A 23,496-nucleotide genomic window follows, 5' to 3' on the forward strand; every position below is an offset into this window, starting at 1 on the left:
AAACACATAATATTTCAGTAGAAAATGTGGCTAGATTGGCATGATAGGTAATTTTTCTTCTTGTTACACTATATTTCACCCGTTTAATGATCACCCTACAGTGGCTGTTATTTAGCACAACGACACAATTTGGCCCTAATGTGCCAAAAAAACGTCACTTTCTGATCGATGTGACATTAGCAAATCATTTGAACCCCAGGTGGTTACAGTACAGAAGGAAACGTGTACATTACAGGGAGGTACTAAAGTGTATTAGTGCCACTCGTAAAATATGAATGGCCAAACTCTGCATGACTTCATGTAATTATTGGACTGTCAATCACTCGGTCATAGCTTCAAACAAATCACATTTATTTATATACGCAGATATCACAAATCACACATTTCCACTGATGGAGGAAGTATTAATATTATGACATATTACATTACACACAATCGTACACAGGTAAAAGTACAAAAGCATCAACATCAAAATGAACTTTGAGTAGCGTAAGTCAAAGTATTCATTATGCAGAATGGCCTTGTGCATTCAATGTCCTGAATTATGTATAATGAAATGCGTAACCTACATTGATGTAATATTGTAGCTTGTAAGGTGGAGATTTTTACTTTTTAATACCGTATACGCTGATGAAAGCTTATCCTATAGAAAATACACCATATTTCATTAGTTCAAGAAATCTGTGTTCATGAATAACATTCTCAATCTGCAAAAACACGACATTGGCCTTCAAAATGATTAGTATAATATACTTGAGGTATTCATGTCGAGTACAACTGCCTCAAAATCAAACTCACTTGACTACGTTTCATTCTGCAGATTTGCCTGGAGGGCCTTTAAAACACAACATCTTTGGATTTAAATATAAAACATACATTAAAATCGAAAAAGTCACCTTTGACTTGCAGCACGCCCTCTGCCCTCAACCATTAAACAACAAAGACACTGATCCACTTATAATGTACATAATGACCATGTATTCGAACTGATATGAGATTAGGTTGTTATAGTATCCCACACGGCACTCCCTCAACACGTCCCATGGATCATTCTGTGATTCCCCATGGAACAAGACTCACTGAAGGTGATTGGTTTGGAGGTAATTGAACACACCAACACGTCCATGTTGGCTCCAATGACCCCTGGCCCTCCATTAGTCTTATGGCCCTGAGATCAGCACCATTACATCCACCCCCCCCCCCCCCCCCTCTTCCACATCTACAGTATTTCTTCCATTAGACAAAGTGAACGCAGCAGTCCGGCTCTGGGTAAACTGACCTAGTTTACATGGTGATATGATGAGTTGAGATTGGAGCTACATTTGAACCCAGACTTCAAACTATTATTCAAACAAAGCAGTGGATACAGCTCTCTGCCTCTTGAAACACTTCTTAAGCTTAAACATTACATTGTTATGATTGTAAGTGTCTTTAAGAAGAGCTCAATCCTCACAACTCATACCTACATTGTGTAAACTCTCCTCATACATTGCAGCGTACTCACAAAACATGTCCATTAAAGTGCACATTATTAGCATTTAAACATATCTTCCAATTGTTATGATTACCCTCTACATACACTATGTTTTGTTTGCATTGCATACTATAGCATACTATACATGAGACTGTCACCGATCTGCATTTCTCTTTCAGCGATGGATGACAGGTCTGCAGAGATTTGGATGTAAACATGTGAGCTAACACTGTCTCCTGGTGGATAAAGTGGGAAGTGCCACAAAAAGGGTCATCAATTGTCTGTTTTAGAATAGAAGAATTGAGAGGGATGAAACCCTCTTTAATGGTCACACAGCGCACACAGTGAAATGTGTTCTCTGCTTTTAACCCATCCTAGTACCAGGAGTCTAGTACTAGGAGCAGTGGGCAGCTATTGCACAGCGCCCGGGGAGCAATGGGAGTGGGGGGGAAGGGGGGTGTCCGGTGCCTTGCTCAAGGGCACCACGGCAGGGCAGGAGGTGAACTGGGACCTCTCCAAGTAGCAGTCCACACTCCATATTTTAGGTCTGGTCGGGGACTTGAACCGGCGACCCCCAGGTCGCACAGGCGTGACTCTGGCAGCCTCATACTATACCTTGGCGAAAAACAACAGGATCTTTTTGAAGATTTCCTGGTAAAGCATGATTTTTTATTTTTTTAATGACACTGTTGTAACATTTGAATGTTAAAACAGGAGGTCTTTAGAGGGAGATAGCAGCTCAACAGTTTACGTCATATAGAAGTGGTTTACATCATCTGAAAGCTGGGTCAAATTGTTCTAGTCACAAATCTATTATAAACATAGTTTATTAATTTCAATTAATTAAATTGTAATGTTTTCAGTGTATTACGGCTCAGAACATTGGTCCAAGTATTTGAGAGATGCTATCCTGCTCTATTATGTCCCATAACTTGTTGCAGCAATTTTTGTGTTGATAGAATTTAATACACAGATTTTCTGCTAAATTTAAGCATATTAACCACTCGAGAATTGCCAAATATGGTCAAAGATTCCTTCAAAGTATCACATTAGGACATCAAGACGTAGAATAATCTATGCTGTGATTTGGAATAAAAAAATCTGAATTATTTTTAAATTTCTGCAAGAATTGCATTTTTCCGCGATTGGATGGTGAGCACTTCTGTTCTGGAAACTGCTCAGAAACCCCTTTTTGTAAATAAACCTAGGAACGCCATACATCCTCTGAAAGCCCTCCATCTCTAGTTTATGGCTGTGACTATCCTAGAAGCCACAACAGCTCATTTTATACTGTGATGTCAATCTTCAAAAAAAGTTTCACTCCAATGGAATGGCTCCTACATCATCACACATGAATATAATTGGGCTCATTGGATCCACATATCCAATTCATGCAATTCCAAGACCCCAGCATGCAAAAATATTAAAATACAACGTTTACACAATGTTTTTCATCCCAAACTGCCTGTGATCAGCATGAAGTGTCCATGTGTGTAAAGAGGAGACTCGTGGGTATCCAGAGAACACATTGTCATTCAGATATCTTGAGCTTAAAGGTCAGGGGATGACCCCTTTGAATATGGTCATGTCATTTTCCCCTCGCCAAAATGTTGCCTATCTTTGCAGCGTTATTCAGCCTCTTTGCTGACCAGCATCACATGGCACCAATGGATTCCTCAGATCCTAGTTTCATATGATATCATCTTTACTCTAGCTTCAGAACTGAGCGCTCTAGAGCCTCTGAAATACAGTACAATTGGCCGGCCCGGATTAGGGCCTGAGGGTCTCAGAGTTAATGATGGTCTTTAGCACATGTGTTCATTCTGCCCTGACAATGAAGTCACTTTGAATTCTGACTTTAATCTCAGAATTCTGACTTTAATCTCAGAATTCTGACTTTAATCTCAGAATTCTGACTTTAATCTCAGAATTCTGACTTTTTTCTCAGAACAAAAAAAAAACATTTTATTTGGGAGAAAAAAGTCAGAAATACCGGTAACTGTAGAACCAGCTTCACTGCGATTTACACATTGCAGATGGTTGTAAAATGACTTATTATGGTTTCCTCTTGGACCCCTCTGGCGCGCAGAAATTCACTCACGTCCTCCATTGTTGCCTACTGCAATGTGTAAATCGCAGTGAAGCTGGTTCTACAGTTACCGGTATTTCTGAGAAAAAAGTCAGAATTCTGAGATTAAAGTCAGAATTCTGACTTTTTTCTCAGAACAAAAAAAAAAAAATTTTTTTTCAAATCCTCACAAAATTTTTTTTTATGTGGCCCTAATCCTCTTCCGTACAATTCCAACTTTGTTCATGAAGAATATGTTTCTCTGTTGTCCACGTTCATAAAGCATAAAGCAACAGCGTCAGAGCACGGTGCAGAGTCTCTAGATGAGTTTACAGGAGTCCCTCGTTCTTATTGAACATCCATGTTGTAGTCCGCTGTATAGAAAACTGTAGTTTCCATAGTTTCCCCACAGCAGCAGACGCACATTCATGACGTCCGCTGGCGCATCATAAACACGTCGGATAGCGAAAGTGCATTCGGATTCTCTAAAGTACCGCGGTCTCTTCTCCTAAGTCCTTTTGAATGATCCTATCCACTATCCCTTAACCCCGTGACGTTTCACTCAGAGGTCAAGGAATAGGAGATAGGGTTAGAATTTAGGAGCTGATTTTTGGATTATCGGAACGCAACCCCCGTCTAGACGTCTAGTTGTAGCTGCAACCTCGGGGGTGCTTGTTTGTAACACCGGCGCCTCCCACCCGGGCGGGTGCTCGCCTCTGATTGGTGGACGGAGCTCCGCGCTAGTTGCCTTGCCTGGTGAGGAGAGAGAGAGAGAGGAACCGGTGTGAGTGGGTGCTAATTGGTGTAAAATGGCGCTGTCTCAAGGAACAAAGAAAAAAGTTTGCTATTACTATGACGGTAAATATATCTATTTAAACATCAGTTTTGTTGTATTATTGAAGTTTCCGTTAAAGTGCGTAAAACATGTTTGAACGCATGGTTTAAAAAGATGTGCGGCACGACAATGCTAACTAGCCGGTGCTAGCAGGCTATCATTAGCTTTGATTAAACAGCCTGATTTAGCTACTTGCTATGCTAGCTTCAAAATGACCCGGTGTTTATCTCTATTACGAATTCTCTAATACCCACAACAATTTCCTTACTTAATTCAAAACTTGAATTGGAGTCTGACATCTGCATGTGAGAAAACTTGGTCATACTGGTGCGAGAAAAGTCGTTAATTTACCCGGTGCTTATGACACAAATGTTCCCCCAAATTGCTACCAACTTCCGAGAAGTGAGGACCGATGCTGTGTTCAGTTTGGTTATTTAACGATCGTTGTTCTAGTAAATAAGGGCTATTATGTTGAATTGCATTTCACTATTTTGTTATGCACAATTAGCCTACTCTTAACAACGTGCACGTCTACACATTGTATGTTGGAAGTTGAAGTGTGATGGTTTATGTTATGTTAAACACTTGTATTAATGTTGGTTGTTGTACATTTTTACTTGTGTATGTGTGTCTAAAGATAAACACAAATTAAAGAATAATTCATTCTGACCAGCTGCTCCTTGAACACGATCTCACGTGCTGAGAAACCTATATTTTAAGTAGCATATAGTCACAGTTCAGCAAATTGATCAATCAAACTAGATTTTATTTTAGTGGTGGATTCAATAAAGAACTGGTTCATCCTGTTTTATACAATTGTGAAAAATTAAGTATGTACGATTGCAGATAAAAGGGCACGTTTTTGAATGTAGTTTGTCATGAAGATAACATTTTCTGTATGTTTTCTTCTTTCCAAGGGGATGTGGGGAACTACTACTACGGGCAGGGCCATCCCATGAAACCCCACAGGATCCGCATGACACACAACCTGCTGCTCAACTATGGACTGTACAGGAAGATGGAGATCTATGTGAGTTATATCACTCCACACAAATCCACCAAACTTACAACCACAGTGTTTCCCACAGATCTGAAATATACTTAGGCGGGTGGTGGCAGCGGGCGGGGGGGTGCGCAAAAAAAAAAAAAAAGTTTTCATTTTGTATAATCATTTTGCGTAAAGATGGCACTCAAGGGCACACTAGTGGTGGTGTTCCTGGCGGGATTTGAACTCACAGCCTTCCGATCTTCAGCCCACCTCACTCTCCATTAGACCAATCACTACCCTCTCAAATGGAAATATGTGTTTACATAAATGGTGACCACACCGTTTGAGACCCACTGAGAACTTAGACTAAGTTAACTATCTAAACACTCAGAGAGTCCTTTACCTCACCTGAGCTGAGGTTATCCCGAGCTTGAATGACACACAGAGACCAATCAAGGGCTTTGATTTATGATCTGTATGACAGTGGCCATGTCGGCAGGCCACATCATGTAGACAGCCAGTCACCCTGTGTGAGGCAGGCCACTTAACAGGCCAGAAGGAGGCGAGATCAGAGCAAGGGAGCGAGGGATCATTGTCCACAAGTTAATCGATCGCAGATGGCGTCGTGGTCACGGACGAATAAATACAAAAAAAATAAAAAAGAATGGGTCGCGAAATATACTTGGGCGGCCGTTAATATACCTGGGCGGCCCGCCCAAGTATAGTCTATGTGTGGGAAACCCTGAACCATACATTTGATCTTTCGTTCAGAGAATATTAAACCATCATGTTTTAAGTTGTGTGGATACAATGGTGTAAGGGCATTTTGTAGAATTTGTTTAATTACTATGAGGGGTGTAATAATACATGTAATGGCAATTTACGTGTTCCTGTGTTCCCATATTCCGGTAGCCATTAATAAACAGGTGAGGTTTGGAGTGATCCATTCGCAGAGACAAACAGATTATTTCCGGATGTTGAATGCAGTTTAGTTTGATGTTTAGTCAGAGTTGTACCAGGGTTGAATCTTCCACTAAGAATACATTGGTAGTTTCTTGGTTGCTGACTGTACACAATGTGTATTAATTATTGATGGTTTCTGGCTCTGAAGTGGCTGTTTTTAATACCTTGTTGTAAGGCTGTGCGATTATGGCAAAAATCATAATCACGATTATTTTGGTCAATAATTGATATCACGATTATTAAATACGATTATTAATTGACTTTGAAAACATCCATTTATTGAACTTTAAAACAAATACAAATAATAATTTGAACATATATCTTTTTAACTGTTGATTACCCTGAACGTATAATTCCACTGAAAAACCAATACAAAAATAAATGATACATTTAAATGAATAATATAAAAATAATAAATACCAATAAACAAGATCAACAAATATTTTGGAGTGCACTTCCACAAGCTACTACATATATGATAAATACAAATATGTTGTAGTGCACTGTCACAACCTCGCAAAGCAAAATAATTGTTTTTTTCGATTATGTTGTTTTCGTAATTGTGGCAGGCCAAAATCGTAATTGCGATTAAAATACGATTAATTGCACAGCCCTACCTTGTTGGCATTTAAATATTAAATATTGATAGATAGATGTAATTTCTTATAACAGCATCAGAAGGTTATCAGGCATTAAAAAATACACAGTAATATATAAATATCAAAGCTACAAAACATATGGAACTCGATCGGATTAGATCCCAATTTGGGAATTAGTTTTTTTACAAAGCTAATTAAAAACTGTACACTTAACAATCAGACAAACACAATGACTACTGACAAGTGGTGAAACGTTAAAGCTGTCACTTTCTTTCTGATCATGTTCCTGTGTGTTTCCAGAGACCACACAAAGCCAGTGGCGAGGAGATGACCAAATACCACAGTGACGACTACATTAAGTTCCTGCGGTCCATCCGGCCAGACAACATGTCTGAGTACAGCAAGCAGATGCAGAGATGTGAGAGTTTGTTATTTCATCCATTGGACACTGAAGCACTCCTTCTGTCCACATGTGATAATCTATTGGTCTCTTTTTGTCTCGCAGTCAATGTCGGAGAGGACTGTCCGGTGTTCGATGGGCTGTTTGAGTTCTGCCAGCTCTCGACGGGTGGATCGGTCGGTATGTTTTCCAACCATATTTCCCACAATCCCCCTGGAGCACCAGCCTCATACAGGAAGCACATTAATGACTGTGCAACGAGTAAACCTGACGTTAATCAAGTTTTGTTAATCCTGCCCTTAAAGGTGGGGTAGGTAAGTTTCAGAAACCGGCTCGAGATACACTTTTTGTTATATTCCATGGAAAGCTCTTAACATCCCGATAGCAATTAATATCTTAAGTGCTTTGACAAAAAATCCATAAAAAAATGTCATCTGTGGAAGCCGTGGCGCTGTAAAAAGTACAACCAATCCGTTTAGCCGGGCCGCCCTGTCTGTCAGCCTTCCATCTCGTGCACGCACAAATGTGTATCGTGCCCTCATTGGGCGTGCCGTCATTGGACTTGCATTGCGCGTTCATGTGTGTTGGAGGAGGTGCTCTGTAAGGAAGTCTGAAGGAATTCTTTTGGGCTGCGTACTTTCAAATTTTAGTGCACTCGGTTTCTGAAACGTACCTACCCCACCTTTAAACGTGGTTTTTGACAGTCCTCTTAAATTAGGATTATTCATTTATTGACTATAATTTCTTGGACTGAGGTTACAGGTATATTATAAACAGGGGTGCACATAACTTTCTCAGTGAGGTACTCAGGTGAGTACCTGGAGTCAGTGTTTGGTACTCCAACTTCTGGCTCCACTCAGTTATTTGATGAAGCCCTCTGTATCGCGAACGTCAACGAGGTGCTAGTAGAGTACTTCAGGAAAGTCGACGGCGGGGGCTAGTGGAGTACTTCGTGACCACAGAGCGTGAACGTTGTGATCAGCTGTTTTAGCGCAGTTCTCCAGTGAAGGGGGGGAAGTCTCCCTCCGCAGCCGGTTGGCGTAGTTTTGGCACAATTCCTTTGTACAGACCGACGTTAACAGCAGCCTGTCTGTGCACACGGAGACCGACTCTGTCGTCCGGTGATCTAACCGCCTTCTGGAAAAGCTTCACAAGTACGTCGGTGCGCTTTGTGACACAAGTGACGGTACGCATTTCAGATTGTTGCCGCGCATGCGTACCTGCGTAGCAGTTATGTGCACCCCTGATTATAACCACCTGTGTTAGTCGTCACTGGGGGTATAGCCCTGTCTAAAATTATTTAAACTGTTCATATCTATCTAGGATTGATACAAATGTAAGATTATGCTGGGCTTTATTAACTCACTCAGGCCACTTTATATACTTTAACATGACATTATTCTCTGGTGTTTTTGTTTTTATGATCCCTCAGTTGTTTGTTAAGATTTATTGTTTGCACTTTGTTAAGATTAGTGCTACATGAACAAAAGGTATCATTCTGTTCTCTAGCTGGGGCGTTGAAGCTGAACAAGCAGCAGACAGACATCGCCATCAACTGGGCGGGAGGTCTCCATCACGCCAAGAAGTCTGAGGCGTCTGGTTTCTGCTACGTCAACGACATCGTGCTAGCCATCCTCGAGCTGCTCAAGTAAGCTGTTGCTTTGATTAGACTGTAATCCACAGATCCTGGCTTTCTTCACATCTGATGTGACAATACGTGACTTTAGGCTTACTCCTGATTAATCAATATCTTTACAACTGTATTTGGTCACGTTTTTATCTGAGCTTTTGGCCCGTTTGATTGCATTGGCATTTTTGGGTTTCAAAAAGTGTGCTGCTGACGTTGCTAAATTTAGTTTTTAGACCACTTTCAAAGGTTGTTTGGAAGAGTGGATGTTACAATCAGGGAAACTAAGTAGGGATGCACGATATTGTTTTTTTTTTTAAACCGATACCTTCCTGCTTCTCAAGACCGATACCGATAACCGATAATAATATATATATATATATTAATTGTACCTGTAGTTTTTGCACACCTGGTGGTAAAACAAAGACTAGTAGTGAGCAAATGACATGAGCATTACTACTATGAACAAAACAAAGCCAAGAACAGTTTTGACTCTTCAAAGTGACCATATTTATTCTCCCAAATAAAGTTCTTGCCTTTCTCAAAAGCCTCGTCGATAGGTAAAAGCCCCGGTGCCTTTGCAGCTGGCTTTGGATTCGCCGCTAGTTTAGCAGCGCAGGCGTCTTCGTACGCTTTTAACACACCATCGTAGCGATGGCGATGTTTCAGGTGACTAATCAGGTTGGAAGTATTATAGCTCGTTGCCTTTTTCCCTCCTCGTGGAACTTCTGCATTTGTTAATACAAATAGCAAGCGAACTATCTAACTCTGAAACTTTGAAATAGTCCCATACTACCGGCGACATGTTTGTTTACTGTCCTGGCTTCACGGCCGCACACCATTTACGTCACAGCCAGGCATGAGTTACGGTACGTCCACACAGCAGCTTTAAACAAATCTTCCAACGCTTCTCTGCCCATTGACTTTGAATGGGGATGACGTCACTTTGCCTCGCTTTTCGCCAAACTGCATTGTGGGGGAGCGAAGCGAAGATTTCCAGGATTTCCAGGATTCAAAAGTTGAGCAATGTTCAACTTTTGAAGCTGAGCTGGAAGCGCTAGCCAATCAAACCGCGTGTAAGCAGGGAGAACCAGACCGCAGTTCATTTCCTCATATTCCAAACGAGAAATTACGGTAGCAAATCACCCGGTTCTTACGACCAGACTATTAATGGGATACAAACCGGAGGAACCAGGCATGGAGGGAGGTGCCAGAGACAGTGGGTGAAACTGGTAGGTTTTCGCCTGTTTGGGGAGTTTATATATATATATATATTGCTCGCATAAAATCCCCGGGATTTTTTGCTTTGTATGTCGGGGGCGGGAGATTCATGTGATTGGTTGTTGAGTTCAGACACGCCCAGCTCCAAGATTTTCGAAAAGCTGCTGTGTGGATGTACCGTTAGGGAGCGCTGGATTTGTGAAGAACTCCCCTCTTCCTAAACCACTAATACCACAGTACTGGCAAAACGGGAGGAGCCGAGTGAAAAACAAGCGCCCCTCATCCCAATCCACACCGCAGTATTTATTTTATTTTTTTTTACCCAAAAAATATATTGTATATTATCGGGGCTATTAATACTGTTATCGGTTTTATCGGGATGACGTCATAATTCCTAATATCGGGCCGATAATTATCGTGCACCACTAAAACTAAGACATCCATAGTAATGCGTGGTTTAAAAAAATAAGCAGACTCATCGTTTGTGGAATAACTTTCTAGACAAAATGAACCTTAAGGCAACATCCTCTTGCCTGTTATCTACCCTGGTATATATTGGATTTGAATGCCTCTTAGGATGTGTTTAACTCGACGGTCTTCTTCCCCAGGTACCACCAGAGGGTGTTGTATATAGACATCGACATCCACCACGGCGATGGGGTGGAGGAGGCCTTCTACACCACAGACAGGGTCATGACTGTCTCTTTCCACAAGTATGGAGAGTACTTCCCCGGCACTGGAGACCTGAGGGTGAGTTCACTTGTTCTAGTCATACTTCGATAGTCATACTTTTAAGATCACCATTTTATTGTGTTGCTCTGTTGGAGGAGCCTGTGACCTCAGGTTTTCATAGTCACAACTACACTGTAGCTATGTACAAAGGACAATACAAGCCTTGAATTGAAGTCGTGGATCTTTTCTCAAAGTAATTAAATGATATCTCCACTGTGTGCAGGACATCGGAGCGGGAAAGGGAAAGTATTACGCAGTAAACTACCCGCTCAGAGACGGTATTGACGACGAGTCGTATGAAGCCATCTTCAGACCTGTAAGTGGTTTTATTCAGATGCTACATTATCAATCACTCCTTCTCTGAGCATGTGGGTTAACGTGTGTGTGTGTGTGTGTGTGTGTGTGTTAGATCATGGCTAAAGTGATGGAGATGTACCAGCCGAGTGCTGTTGTTCTGCAGTGTGGAGCTGACTCTCTCTCTGGAGACAGACTGGGCTGCTTCAACCTCACCATCAAAGGTATCAATAAGCACAATTAATCCACATGTTATCAAAATCGCAATATGGATTAGTGAATTATCCAAATTGCAGGAAGCACAATATAAAAGTATCACTCTGCATTAAATATTATTTTGCTGCAGAGAAGTCCTGACCTATAAGCGCTATTCTACAGACTGAAAATACTTGTTTGGTACAGAGCATTATTTTATTATATTTGTCAACAAATGTGTGAATAATAATACATTTTATTTCAAAGCGCTTTTCCAGGTGCTCAAAGACGCTTCACAGGGGTTTGATAAAACATGATAAAATAGAATAAAGAATAGAAATATATATTAAAACAGCATAATTCACAAATTAAAAGAGGTGTGTTTTGGTCAGTGTTTTGAAAGTGGGGGGGTCGGTGCAGTCTCTGATGTGTTGTGGAAGGGAGTTCCAGAGGGTGGGGGCAGCGTGAATAACATTTTACAAATTGATATTCCCTCTAATAAAGCAAATCATATCACTATTGCAATATCAGTCAAAATAATCAGAATTAGTGATTTATTTCCACAACCTTAGTATTGACAGTTATCTCTTCCAGGAAATGACTCATAAATAAATAAATAATAAATGAAAGTTATTTATAAAGCACCTTTCATGCTCGACCCAAAGTGCTTTACATGAGAGTAACACATGCTTCACTTCGGGCAAAAAGTACGGCTCCGCCCACTTTTTGGGGGGAAACAAAGCTGTCAGTTGAACGACGGTCAATACAAATTCAGAAGTTTTTGCCAATCCGATCAGACATTTAAGAAAACCGTGGATCTTCAAAGAACCCGATTACGATGGCCAGTCAGGCAAACAATGACATGAAATCATTGGAAATCGACGATCGGGCTCGATATATGGTTAAATATAGCAGTAGGCGATCGATGTCCATAGATGAGAGTAACATCTACGTCACTTTACGGCCCCGCCCACTTTTGGGGAAACCAACGCTGTCATTTGAACGGCTATCGAGCCTGAAGCCACAGAGCTCTTCTTTACTGTCCTTTCTTCTTAGAGGAAGTACAGAAACACGTAACTCTGGATTTGTTTTAATGTTTGAGGTAAACGACACAGCAGCTTGTTGGCATGATAAAACTATTATTTTCCACCTCGCTCATGAGAGTAACAGCTGGAGTCAAATTACAGCCTCGCCTACTGATTATAATTTAACCATATATCGAGCCCGATCTTCAATTTCCAATGATTGAATGTAATTGTTTGCCTGACTAGCCATCGTGATCGGGTTCTTTGAAGATCCAAAAAGCCACGGTTTTCTTAAATGTCTGATCGGATTGGCAAAAACTTCAGTTTGTATTGACCGCCATTCGAATGACAGCGTTGTTTTCCCCCAAAAGTGGGCGGAGCCGTAATTTTCGCCCGGAAGTGACGTAGGTGTTCCTCTCATCTGTGACAAAAAATCACAATAACAAATGAGGAAGATAATTAGAATATGTTAAAACATTAAAACATGAACAGTGATACTACAAAAAAATGAAAGCAGCGTCTCCAGGGGCCTCATGTATAACGCCGTGCGTAGGATTCACGTGGGAAGGTTGCTTACGTAGTAGAAATCCAAAAAATAGGTACAGAAATTTTCCGACATTTTCCGATTCACCAAACATTGCGTACCGGCGAGGAAAGTGCGTACGGCACTTCCTACGCCGGTTTCCCTTTTATAAATCACAACCGACTCGAAATGCGGTGCAGCTTTTGCGGGCTTCACGTAATGCCCATATTTGCCTATAAATAGTCAAAGAAACGCCCATTCATTCATTCATTCATTCTGACTTCATGAAGGAGATCGCAGGAAATGACGACAGAACAGCTAAAAAGGACGTCTCACACCGTGTCAGATTCTGGTTATTTTGGGGAGGTGGAGATAAATCATATTGTTTGGTGGATGCAGTTTGAACCAGAGTAGCAGCATGGAGGTCGGATCGTCACCAAAATAAATAAATAAGTGGTCCGAAAAAGGTTAATGACAAAAACAATACACATAGCCTTCCTCAGGCAGTGTGTTTGTACCGGGGACAGGAGACACCCCCTTGATGAGAGACTGTAAGAAGTGATCGGGGAATCCCTCCAACACAACATATTCGAGATGGTTTTAAATAACATATCCGTATTTATTTATTACGAATAATCGATTATTATTCGCCAGGGCTGCCGAATAATCGATTTTGATCATGGTCAGTTTCTGGCAACCCTAGTTTGAACTAGTTCAGAGCGTGATAATCAACATTCTTCAATAGATAGACTAAACAGCTGAGGACACTGAATCACAGTTGTTGTCGCTTATGGCTCGGGGTCATCTACACCCCGAGAAGGATGTGTTCCAGGTGTCCCACAACAATAACTGTCTCTGACCGACAGTTGCCCGGTCACAAACTGGCAACATCAACAATATGCTAGGTCAGCCCCTCCTTATGGGAGATAGCGGCTGCTCAAGGCTGGTCAGCTGCGTCAGAGGGCGAAGGAGGACATGCAGGGCAAATGATTCCCCAACAGTAACCACGCAGTGTTGGCGTGGTTTCCTACTGGAACCACTCCGGCCGTTGTGGTCCTCGATGGATCTATAATCACTCTTCAGTTTGATTTGTTTTTCTCCAAAGTCCTCGTGAAGCCGTGTGCGGCCAACGGTGAAGAGAACTCCTGGTACACTTTCTCGTTTTCGCATTGCGCCGTCGAGCTCCCGCTGTATTTTTTTCATCCGCAACGAGATGGAGGAACATCTGTACCTCGTACCTTGATGAAATAAAAAATACTTTGTTGAAATTAGAAACACTTGCTGACGGTAGCTCGTCTGTTTTAAAAATGGTGCTTATGGGCGCTTGGGGACTGTCGCGCAAGAATTGTGACGATTCTCTCTGACCAATCAGCGGTGTTTTACGTCACTAGCTAAGCATATTTTCAGCCTGCTTGGAACCTCGACTGAGGTGGTTCTAAAAAAGTACCAGATAACCGGTACTACCCCTAGTGGAAAAGCAAAAAAGAGCGAGCCTAGGCACCCTGTAGTGGAAATGCGGCTTTAGTGTCCTTGCCGGTTGATGAAATGAGACAGTCACTTAAATATCTTGTCATAAGCATTTCATACATTATATAATGATTGATTGTGTGTGTTTTCCTCCAGGCCACGCCAAATGTGTGGAGTACATCAAGAGTTTCAACCTCCCCCTGCTGATGCTGGGGGGGGGGGGCTACACCATCCGTAACGTGGCGCGCTGCTGGACGTTCGAGACGGCCACCGCCCTCGACTGCTCCATCCCCAACGAGCTGCCCTACAACGACTACTTCGAGTACTTCGGGCCCGACTTCAAGCTGCACATCAGCCCGTCCAACATGACCAACCAGAACACCACGGAGTACCTGGAGAAGATCAAGCAGCGGCTGTTTGAGAACCTGCGCATGCTGCCCCACGCCCCCGGTGTCCAGATGCAGGCGATCCCAGAGGACGCCCCTCACCCAGACAGCGGGGACGAGGAGGAGGGGGAGGACCCCGAGAAACGCGTCTCCAGTAAGAGACTTCTTCAGGAGTAGAGTTAGACGGGGTCAAGGGGATCAGAATCCCTTTACTAGTCCCACAGAGGGGGAATGTACATTGCTACAGCAGGAAAGAGCCAGAGACCGCTTAATGTTACCTAAAGCGTGCATAACGTAAAGTATGTGGTATAGTAAGAGGACCCCGAGAAACGCGTCTCCAGTAAGAGACTTCTTCAGGCGTAAAGTTTACAAACAATCTAATACAACACTAACCCTAATCACCATCACTTAGGTGACACATATTTTACCTGTTTTTGCAACAAAAAAAACTATAAACCAAATTCTTTAATGGTCAATGTAAATGAGAAGTGGAAACATTCAGTTGCTCTGATGGCTCAAGCGCATAGCACCTCTATAGTATGTATGGAGTAAAATGTGGACAGGGTAATTTCCTCATGTTAGTTTGCACTATGTGTATGGCTTAGAACAGTGGTTCTCAACTGGTGGGTCGCGGACCCGTTTCGAGTGGGTTGCCGATGTGTGAGTGACGCTGTGCATGCAGTAGGCGTTGGACTGGAAGTACCGGAGACCATGAACGGTTTTGAAAACGTTGCATAAGGCAAGGCAAGTTTATTTATATAGCAATTCAAAGTGCTTTACAAAAAATGAAAGACATTAAGAAAATGGCATTTAAAATCAGTCATTAAAAAGAAAAGCTAATAAAATAAACATTAAAAGAAAAAACCCATGGATAAAAGTTAGATAGCGTAGTGATCATCTTCTCAATAAAACATCTTTGCTCATGTTTTTTCGAGTCTTCTGGCTAATCAGAATCAAGATAGTTGCCGGAAGTCCCCACGGAGAATAACTTTGCGGTAGAACTCTTCTTTATACATCCATGGGTACAACTTCAGATACAAATGAACACATAATGAAATATGACCCTCGGTTTGATGATTGACAGGTCACAGAACAATGGGGGCTATCTACCCTTACCCACAATTTAAAGTAAGTCACACAGACTCTCTCCTCTTTGCTCTTCTCTCTGTGAGGAGCAGCAAGCTTCAGAACTAAGTGAAAAACAAACAATGGCATAAAATATTATTAATATGTCGGGTAGTAATTAGGAATGCACGATAATTATCGGCCCGATATTAGGAATTATGACGTCATCCCGATAAACCCGATACCAGTATTAATAGCCCCGACAATATACAATATATTTTTTGGGTTGAAAAACATACTGCGGTGTGGGTGGATTGGGATGAGGGGTGCTTGTTTTTCACTCGGCTCCTCCCGTTTTGCCAGTACTGTGGTATTAGTGGTTTAGGAAGAGGGGAGTTCTTCACAAATCCAGCGCTCCCTAACTCATGCCTGGCTGTGACGTAAATGGTGTGCGGCCGTGAAGCCAGGACAGTAAACAAACATGTCGCCGGTAGTATGGGACTATTTCAAAGTTTCAGAGTTAGATAGTTCGCTTGCTATTTGTATTAACAAATGCAGAAGTTCCACGAGGAGGGAAAAAGGCAACGAGCTATAATACTTCCAACCTGATTAGTCACCTGAAACATCGCCATCGCTACGATGGCGTGTTAAAAGCGTACGAAGACGCCTGCGCTGCTAAACTAGCGGCGAATCCAAAGCCAGCTGCAAAGGCACCGGGGCTTTTACCTATCGACGAGGCTTTTGGAAAAGGCAAGAACTTTATTTGGGAAAATAAATATGGTCACTTTGAAGAGTCAAAACTGTTCTTGGCTTAGTTTTGTTCATAGTAGTAATGCTCATGTCATTTGCTCACTACTAGTCTTTGTTTTACCACCAGGTGTGCAAAAACTACAGGTACATTTAATATATATATTATATTATTATCGGTATCGGTCTTGAGAAGCAGGAAGTTATCGGTATCGGTTTCAAAAAACCAATATCGTGCATCCCTAGTAGTAATACATGTATTTATTTTCTTCTCAGAGTACCAGAATGCGTAGTTTATGTTAGTATTTCAAAAAATCTCTGGGAGAGAATCCCCCAGACCCCCCCCTGTGTGCCTTTTTATGTTATATATGTCAGCTTTGATTCCATCATCTCATGAAACCTCTTTTTAAAGCATACTTTAGTTCTGTGAAGGGATATAAGCACTGTACTTCACTTTAATTAATATTGTATGCTGAAAAGCGTATATATTACAGTACCATTTTTTTTTTTGTTGAATAGATTTGAGTGGTTCAAAATTTCGGGTCACGATTTATTGACAAAGGTCCCGAGTGGGTCCCAAGGCCTGACCAGTTGAGAACCACTGGCTTAGAATGTTTTATTCTAAAGCGGGATTAAAGGGAACTGTCTCATACATAGATGTAATCAGGTTTATCACCAGGTAGCTTGACACGTACGGGAGAATATATATATTGATGTCGTGGTGCAAACATAAAAGTAAAACAAAAACAGAGAGAACTATTTTAAGAACACTATAATAACATGAAAAAAGTGATATTGTGAAAATCAAATAAAGCAGTATTTACATTGAAATAGAGTATAAAATATGTACAGTCAAAGAAACAGATATCGTCAACGTTGTGTGCATTAATGTTTTTTTATATTACCATATTCTATTCAATATGTTCCTTAGATAACTTTGTATTGTATAGTTTGATTATTTTCTCCTTACAGCATTGTGAAGCACCTTGAGATGACGTTGTTTTTAAAGTGTGCTATATAAATGAAATGTATTATTATTATATGAATGTAATGCATGGAGTCTGTGGCTAAGTGTAAGACACGCAATATTGTTTGAAAAATGACCTCAAAGAATACGAATGAATGAAGTGTCTCTGTGTGTTTCAGTCCGGGCCCACGACAAGAGGATCGCCTGCGAGGAGGAGTTCTCCGACTCTGAGGACGAGGCGGAAGGGCCGGGGGGGGGCCGCAGGAACGCAGCCAATCACAAGAAGGTGAAGCGAGTGAAGAAGGAGGAGGAGAAGGATGCAGAGGAGAAGAAAGGTAAGCCCCAAGTCCTCTAAACCCACCTGTTCAACACAAGCTCCCAGGAAGTGCGCCGGACTCTGAGGAAAATATTCGTTGTGGCCAAATGGCGGTACTACACTTCCGTATCAGTCGCTGGGCCCGGAAACACTTTTTCCCATTGAATAACATCGGTCAAGAGACGTCTGTAAATCGTTGGATAATATTTCTTAAACTAAATAAACTACCCAGTATGAACGTTTGTATAGCCCTTATTAAAAACATTTGGTCCTCAAGTTGTAAAAAGAACGTTATTCTGAGAGTTATTTTCCTCGGCATTATGAACGCCCATCTAACCCACGGGACCACGCCGCCCGGCACGTTCATGTGACGTGTTCAGTACTACATGAGTTTTACCTTAACCCATGGATGCACAATAAGAACGGATTATATGAATACTTTCGTGACGTTTCGCTCTCTCAAAAGTTGGGCCATTTTGTCTTCATGCGCCAATGAGCAACTCTCATAGGAATGGACGAGGCCCCACCTCCCACGCTGTATCCAGTTATTTATTCTCTCTCTCTCTCTCTCTCTCTCTCTCTCTCTCTCTCTCTCTCTCTCTCTCTCTCTCTCTCTCTCTCTCTCTCTCTCTCTCTCTCTCTCTCTCTCGACAGCCTGTCAGTATCTCATGCAGCTCACTGATCCAGTAATGAGTGACCCGACAGTGAAGAATAAACATATGCAGGGCTGCCTCTGGCCAACTTGGGGCCCCAAGCGACATTGTGAGATGAGGCCCCCCCCAACCGACAGTTGTTTTTGGAAACAAAGTAGGCTACTTTGCAAATATAATTCCTGTTTATTATTATTATCAACAGTTACTTTTTTATACAGTGAGGTAAATACTAGCCTCAAAAAGATTAAAATATAATTAATGCAAATAAACTACTTCTACTAATAATAATCATAATCATAATCATAATCAATTCAATAATATAAATATATTATTTTATTATAATATAGTTGTAATATAGTCAAGACAAAACTATGACATGCTCAAAAACTGATATTTCTTAAATCTGTTTTCAAATGTAGTTCCCTCTGTCAGCAATGTATCAACAACTACACACACATTTCTCTCAGTATTTCTCTGTGTTGTGGTTGACATGATGATGGCTGTTAGGAGTTAAGGGGAGAGGCTGAGCATCACCATGAAATGTGCAAATTGACATAAAAATGAATAAAAGGGGAAAAAATGCTCCATGTTTTTTAGGCTGTAAACTTTAACTGTTATGTAAGCCAACTAGACAGACAGTGTATCACTCTTCCTCCTGTACATTAGCAGATAAAAGGCATAACATTAGCCTGTATGCCAATTGGCAATTTGACTTACACAACATTCGTAAGTTGTACATTTGACTCATACAATATCCCACCTTCGAGTGACGCTCTAGTTTCTTCATGTTTTGTTTTTTGCGCCGGACTGAAACTGTCTTTTCACCGACATCTCTTCACCTGCACTAGTGGCCGTATCAAAGCCGTGATTGGTCAGATGTCGATTCATTGCAACGGTGTCGGGTTACACACGTGCTCCCCTTGTCACCGCTCACTCTCGCGGAGAACTGCGCACAGCAGCTGAGGCCCTCTGGGCGGGGCCCCCTGCGCAAGGCGGGGCCCCATGCAGCCTGCGTGATTGGCCTGTAGGGAGGGGCGGCCCTGAACATATGTATAACTAGTTTAGTTCCAGAGGTAGATAAAATGGCTAAGTGTGTTGGGTCTAACTCTTACGGCCCCTACACACGGCGGCGTGCGTTACCGCTTGGCGGTGGGCGTGTCTGAAGCTTGGGGACTTTTTACGAACAACGCGACCAACAACCAATCACATGAATGTCCCGCCCCGGACATACAAAGCAAAGCATTCATGCTACATCCATGCTGGCTAAATATACTGTCTATGCTTGCTAGCTGTCCATTCAAACGAAGTACACTGGATATAAACTCCCCAAACAGGCGAAAACCTACCAGTTTTACCCACTGTCTCTGCCACCTCCCCCCATGCCTGGCTCCTCCGGTTTGTATCCCTGTATGTAAAGAGGGACTGGTCATATAGTACCGCCACGATCATTTTCTCCTCCATTTTTTGACATGGGAAATAACTGCGGTCTGGCTCTCCCAACATACACGCGGTTTGATTGGCTAGCGCTTGTAATGTCAGATTTGCATACGCGGGATTTGATTGGCTGACGCCTCCGTCGAGGCGGCAAAAGTAGAACATTGCTCTACTTTTGCAGCGAGCACCGCGAGAGAAGCTACGCTTTGCTCCCACAATGCAGTTCGGCGAATCGTGACGTCACCCCATTCAAAGTGAATGGGCAGAAGCGTTGAAGCGGCAACGCACGCCGCCGTGTGTAGGGGCCGTTAGTGTGTGTTGCGCCGCTCACCGTTGCATACCGCTATTTTATTGTCTTTTTCGGACACCTTCAAATACTGCCAGACCGGTGAAGCCATTTTGGCGAGCTTGTTTTGCCGCGCACAGAGAAAAGTGTCATGTATTTTACGTCATGTGATCGGCTCTCCCGATCGGCATTTATAGAGAGCACCGATCGATCGGCAGAGAGTGAATATCGACGTCCGATCGATTGAAGCATCCCTATCCTATTCTAGATAAAAAATACTGTGATCATGACTCCTGCTTTTCTGCCTCTTAGAAGTGAAAGAGGAGGAGAAGGAGGAAGAGAAGATGGACACCTCAGGGTAAGGGTTTCTACATATTTCACTATGACTTTCTTTCCGTGTAGTTGTTCTGATTTTGACGAGCTATAACACGTGACCTTTGCTCTTTATAATATGATATAAATGAAGACTGAGCTATAAGTTATATTTGCACAGTAGGAATAGTCATCAATGTGCACCCTGTGAAATCATCAGAACCAGTGAAGGAGTTACCTAGACTGAAAGTGTGTGTGATATTTTGTCTCTTAAACTCTTCAATCGTTGCATTTCAGACCAAAAGAAGAAGTGAAGACAACTTGAAGTCTGAGGAGAAATGTTTGGTGGAAACCCATTCCTCTGTCCTCCCGCTGCAGCGATACGACCCCTTTTATATTCCTGTGTTACTGTGTTCAGACCTGGTTTACACTGTATCACTCACAATTGTTTCCAAGCTCAGCTGAGTGGGCATTGCACAACAAAACTATTTAAGCAGGGTGTAAGCCCCACCCACCTGGAGCGTAGCGCAGTATAAAACAAACGCCACAATTCCTCCCTTTTTCCCCGCTGTTGTGTGAAACCAGGGCTGCTCTACTGTGAAGGAAAGCATCAACTTATTACTGTTCCTATCATGGTGTTGCAGATTTAAACAGTGGGGTTGAAATACCTGCAGAGATGTAATGATTCCTACATGCAAAAAAGGCTTTTCAGTTATTTTTAAATACCCATTTGTGATGCTGTTAGAATAACCAGCATTTGGTCCACCTTTCTCAATGAATGCATGTTTAAAATGACCATGATTTTTTAGCATTTCCACACCGCTCTCGTTGTCCAGGCCTGATATCTGCTTAGTAACTTATTTGAAATCATAAGAAACCGTGATCCCATCTACCTATGAATTTCTGTCTCCCTGCGTTGTGTGTGTTGAAGTGAGAGTGGTTGTGAAGCTGGCCAGAGGATTATGTTTGCAAGCGAATGACTCGTTTTAGATATTTTGTACCATCAGACATGGGGGGGGGGGGCGGCTGAGTTTTAGCCTTGTGAAATGTGCATTATCATCACTTTGTAATAAAAAGAATAAGAAACTGATCAATTTAGTTTTCTGTCTCAGACTTTTATGAAATGTTTACATACCATACTATTACTTTTTCTCAGCATAGTATACCCACCGTGTCCTTATGAACACATGAACTTTAAATGTTCTGGAAAGTTCCTTATACAGCTTTAGCCTTTATTTTATCTCTTGAAGTCCCTAAGTGACACACCCTGAACAGTCTGCCAGGTCATTTGATGTTGTGTTCCCATGACAACGTGTCCAAGATGTCCATGTGCCAGACTAACACATGTGACATAACGAGCTACATTTCAAAAGCTTTTTTGTTTGTTGCTAAAGGTAAAATTCAATTTAATGTTCTTATTCTTCAATTCAAAGAATGTTCAAACAAAAAATTATCCTCATTAATTAAGTTACAAATAAGTTATTTTACCAAAAGCCCAATGTGACATGTCACATTTCAGATATTTGACACTAGGGGGGGGGGGGGGGGGTTACTTGTCAGAAATGTGTCCTAGGTGGTCTATTTAGTCTAAATGATGTTCCCCTTCATTTCCCCAAAAGTAGAAATGGGTCCGGGTTCTTTTTTAAATATGTCTGTTAAAGGTGGGGTAGGTAATTCACTTCAGAAACTCTGTTATATTCCATGGAATGCTCTTAACATCCCGATAGCAATGAACAAATTAAATGCTTTGACAATAAATACATAAAAAAATGTCATCTGTGGAAGCCGTGGCGCTGTAAAAAGCACGACCAATCATCTGAGCCGGCCCGGCTAAAGTAACTGGATGGCCTACCTGCCTGTCAGCTTTCTATCTGTGCACACACTTATCTCGTGCCCTCATTGGTGTTGGAGGAGGGGCTCTGTAAGGAAGTGTGAAGGAAGGGGCATATTTTTTTCGGCTGCGTAGTTTAAAATTCTAGCGCACTCGAGCTGGTTTCTCCAAAATTACCTACCCCACCTTTAAACTATGGGAATAAAGACCTTAAGAAACTACTTTTCAGGACACCTGTCAGATAACAGCTGTGAGGGAAAGAAACTGAAGTTTAAAACCGCTTAAAGGTCCCATGTCATGGCCATTTCCACTGATCATAATTCCATTGTTGAGGTCTACTAGAATAGATTTACATTGTTCAATGTTCCAAACTCACATCGGTTTCGCATTCAGCATCTCTATAAAGTATGTGTATTCAGCAGTATTCACTCTCTCCACTAAACGGCTCGTTGCAGCTCTTGCCCCCCCCCCCCCCCCCCCCCCCCCCTCCCTGTGAGCCCAGTGTGCTCCGATTGGTCGGGACCAGTCGGGACGTTGTGAATCGCGCTGAGCTCCGTGGAGGTGTGATTTCCTTGTTTAGCGAAACACAGACAAACTCACCCTGAGCACACACAAAGTCACAGCCGAAGTAAAAACAATAAGTGTGGCTTGATATTGAGTAAGAAAAAGGTTGATAAACGCTGTGAGAATGGGTCTGCAGAGAGAATGGGTCTGCAGAGAGAATGGGTCTGCAGAGAGAATGGGTCTGCAGAGAGAATGGGTCTGCAGAGAGAATGGGTCTGCAGAGAGAACGGGTCTGCAGAGAGAACGGGTCTGCAGAGAGAACGGGTCTGCAGAGAGAACGGGTCTGCAGAGAGAATGGGTCTGCAGAGAGAACGGGTCTGCAGAGAGAACGGGTCTGCAGAGAGAACGGGTCTGCAGAGAGAACGGGTCTGCAGAGAGAACGGGTCTGCAGAGAGAACGGGTCTGCAGAGAGAATGGGTCTGCAGAGAGAATGGGTCTGCAGAGAGAATTTCACCGCGATCCCAACTGTCTGTTATCAGCCTGCAGCCAGGGAGGAGAGATCAGCAGAGCTGCCTGCACTGAGT

General features: G+C 42.2%; 1 protein-coding gene across 1 annotated transcript; it reads left to right on the forward strand.

Annotated features, from left to right (window-relative positions):
• Nucleotides 1-4,075: 4,075 nt before the first annotated feature.
• LOC117533379 (probable histone deacetylase 1-B) lies at nucleotides 4,076-21,667 on the forward strand. Its single transcript, XM_034197081.1, has 12 exons — nucleotides 4,076-4,400; nucleotides 5,295-5,407; nucleotides 7,228-7,345; nucleotides 7,433-7,507; nucleotides 8,837-8,975; nucleotides 10,784-10,925; nucleotides 11,131-11,223; nucleotides 11,317-11,425; nucleotides 14,568-14,951; nucleotides 17,756-17,911; nucleotides 20,578-20,623; nucleotides 20,875-21,667. The coding sequence occupies exons 1-12, from the start codon at nucleotides 4,352-4,354 to the stop codon at nucleotides 20,900-20,902; spliced, it is 1,452 nt and encodes a 483-aa protein (XP_034052972.1). The 5' UTR covers nucleotides 4,076-4,351; the 3' UTR covers nucleotides 20,903-21,667.
• Nucleotides 21,668-23,496: the final 1,829 nt, after the last annotated feature.

Source organism: Gymnodraco acuticeps, unplaced genomic scaffold, assembly GCF_902827175.1.
Source record: "Gymnodraco acuticeps unplaced genomic scaffold, fGymAcu1.1, whole genome shotgun sequence".
NCBI lineage: Eukaryota > Metazoa > Chordata > Actinopteri > Perciformes > Bathydraconidae > Gymnodraco > Gymnodraco acuticeps.

Coding starts and splice junctions, on each gene's coding strand:
- LOC117533379 (XM_034197081.1), top strand. CDS start 4,352: ATGGCGCTGTCTCAAGGAACAAAGAAAAAAGTTTGCTATTACTATGAC. Junction 4,401..5,294: donor AGTTTGCTATTACTATGACG/GTAAATATATCT, acceptor CTTCTTTCCAAG/GGGATGTGGGGAACTACTAC. Junction 20,624..20,874: donor GAGAAGATGGACACCTCAGG/GTAAGGGTTTCT, acceptor GTTGCATTTCAG/ACCAAAAGAAGAAGTGAAGA.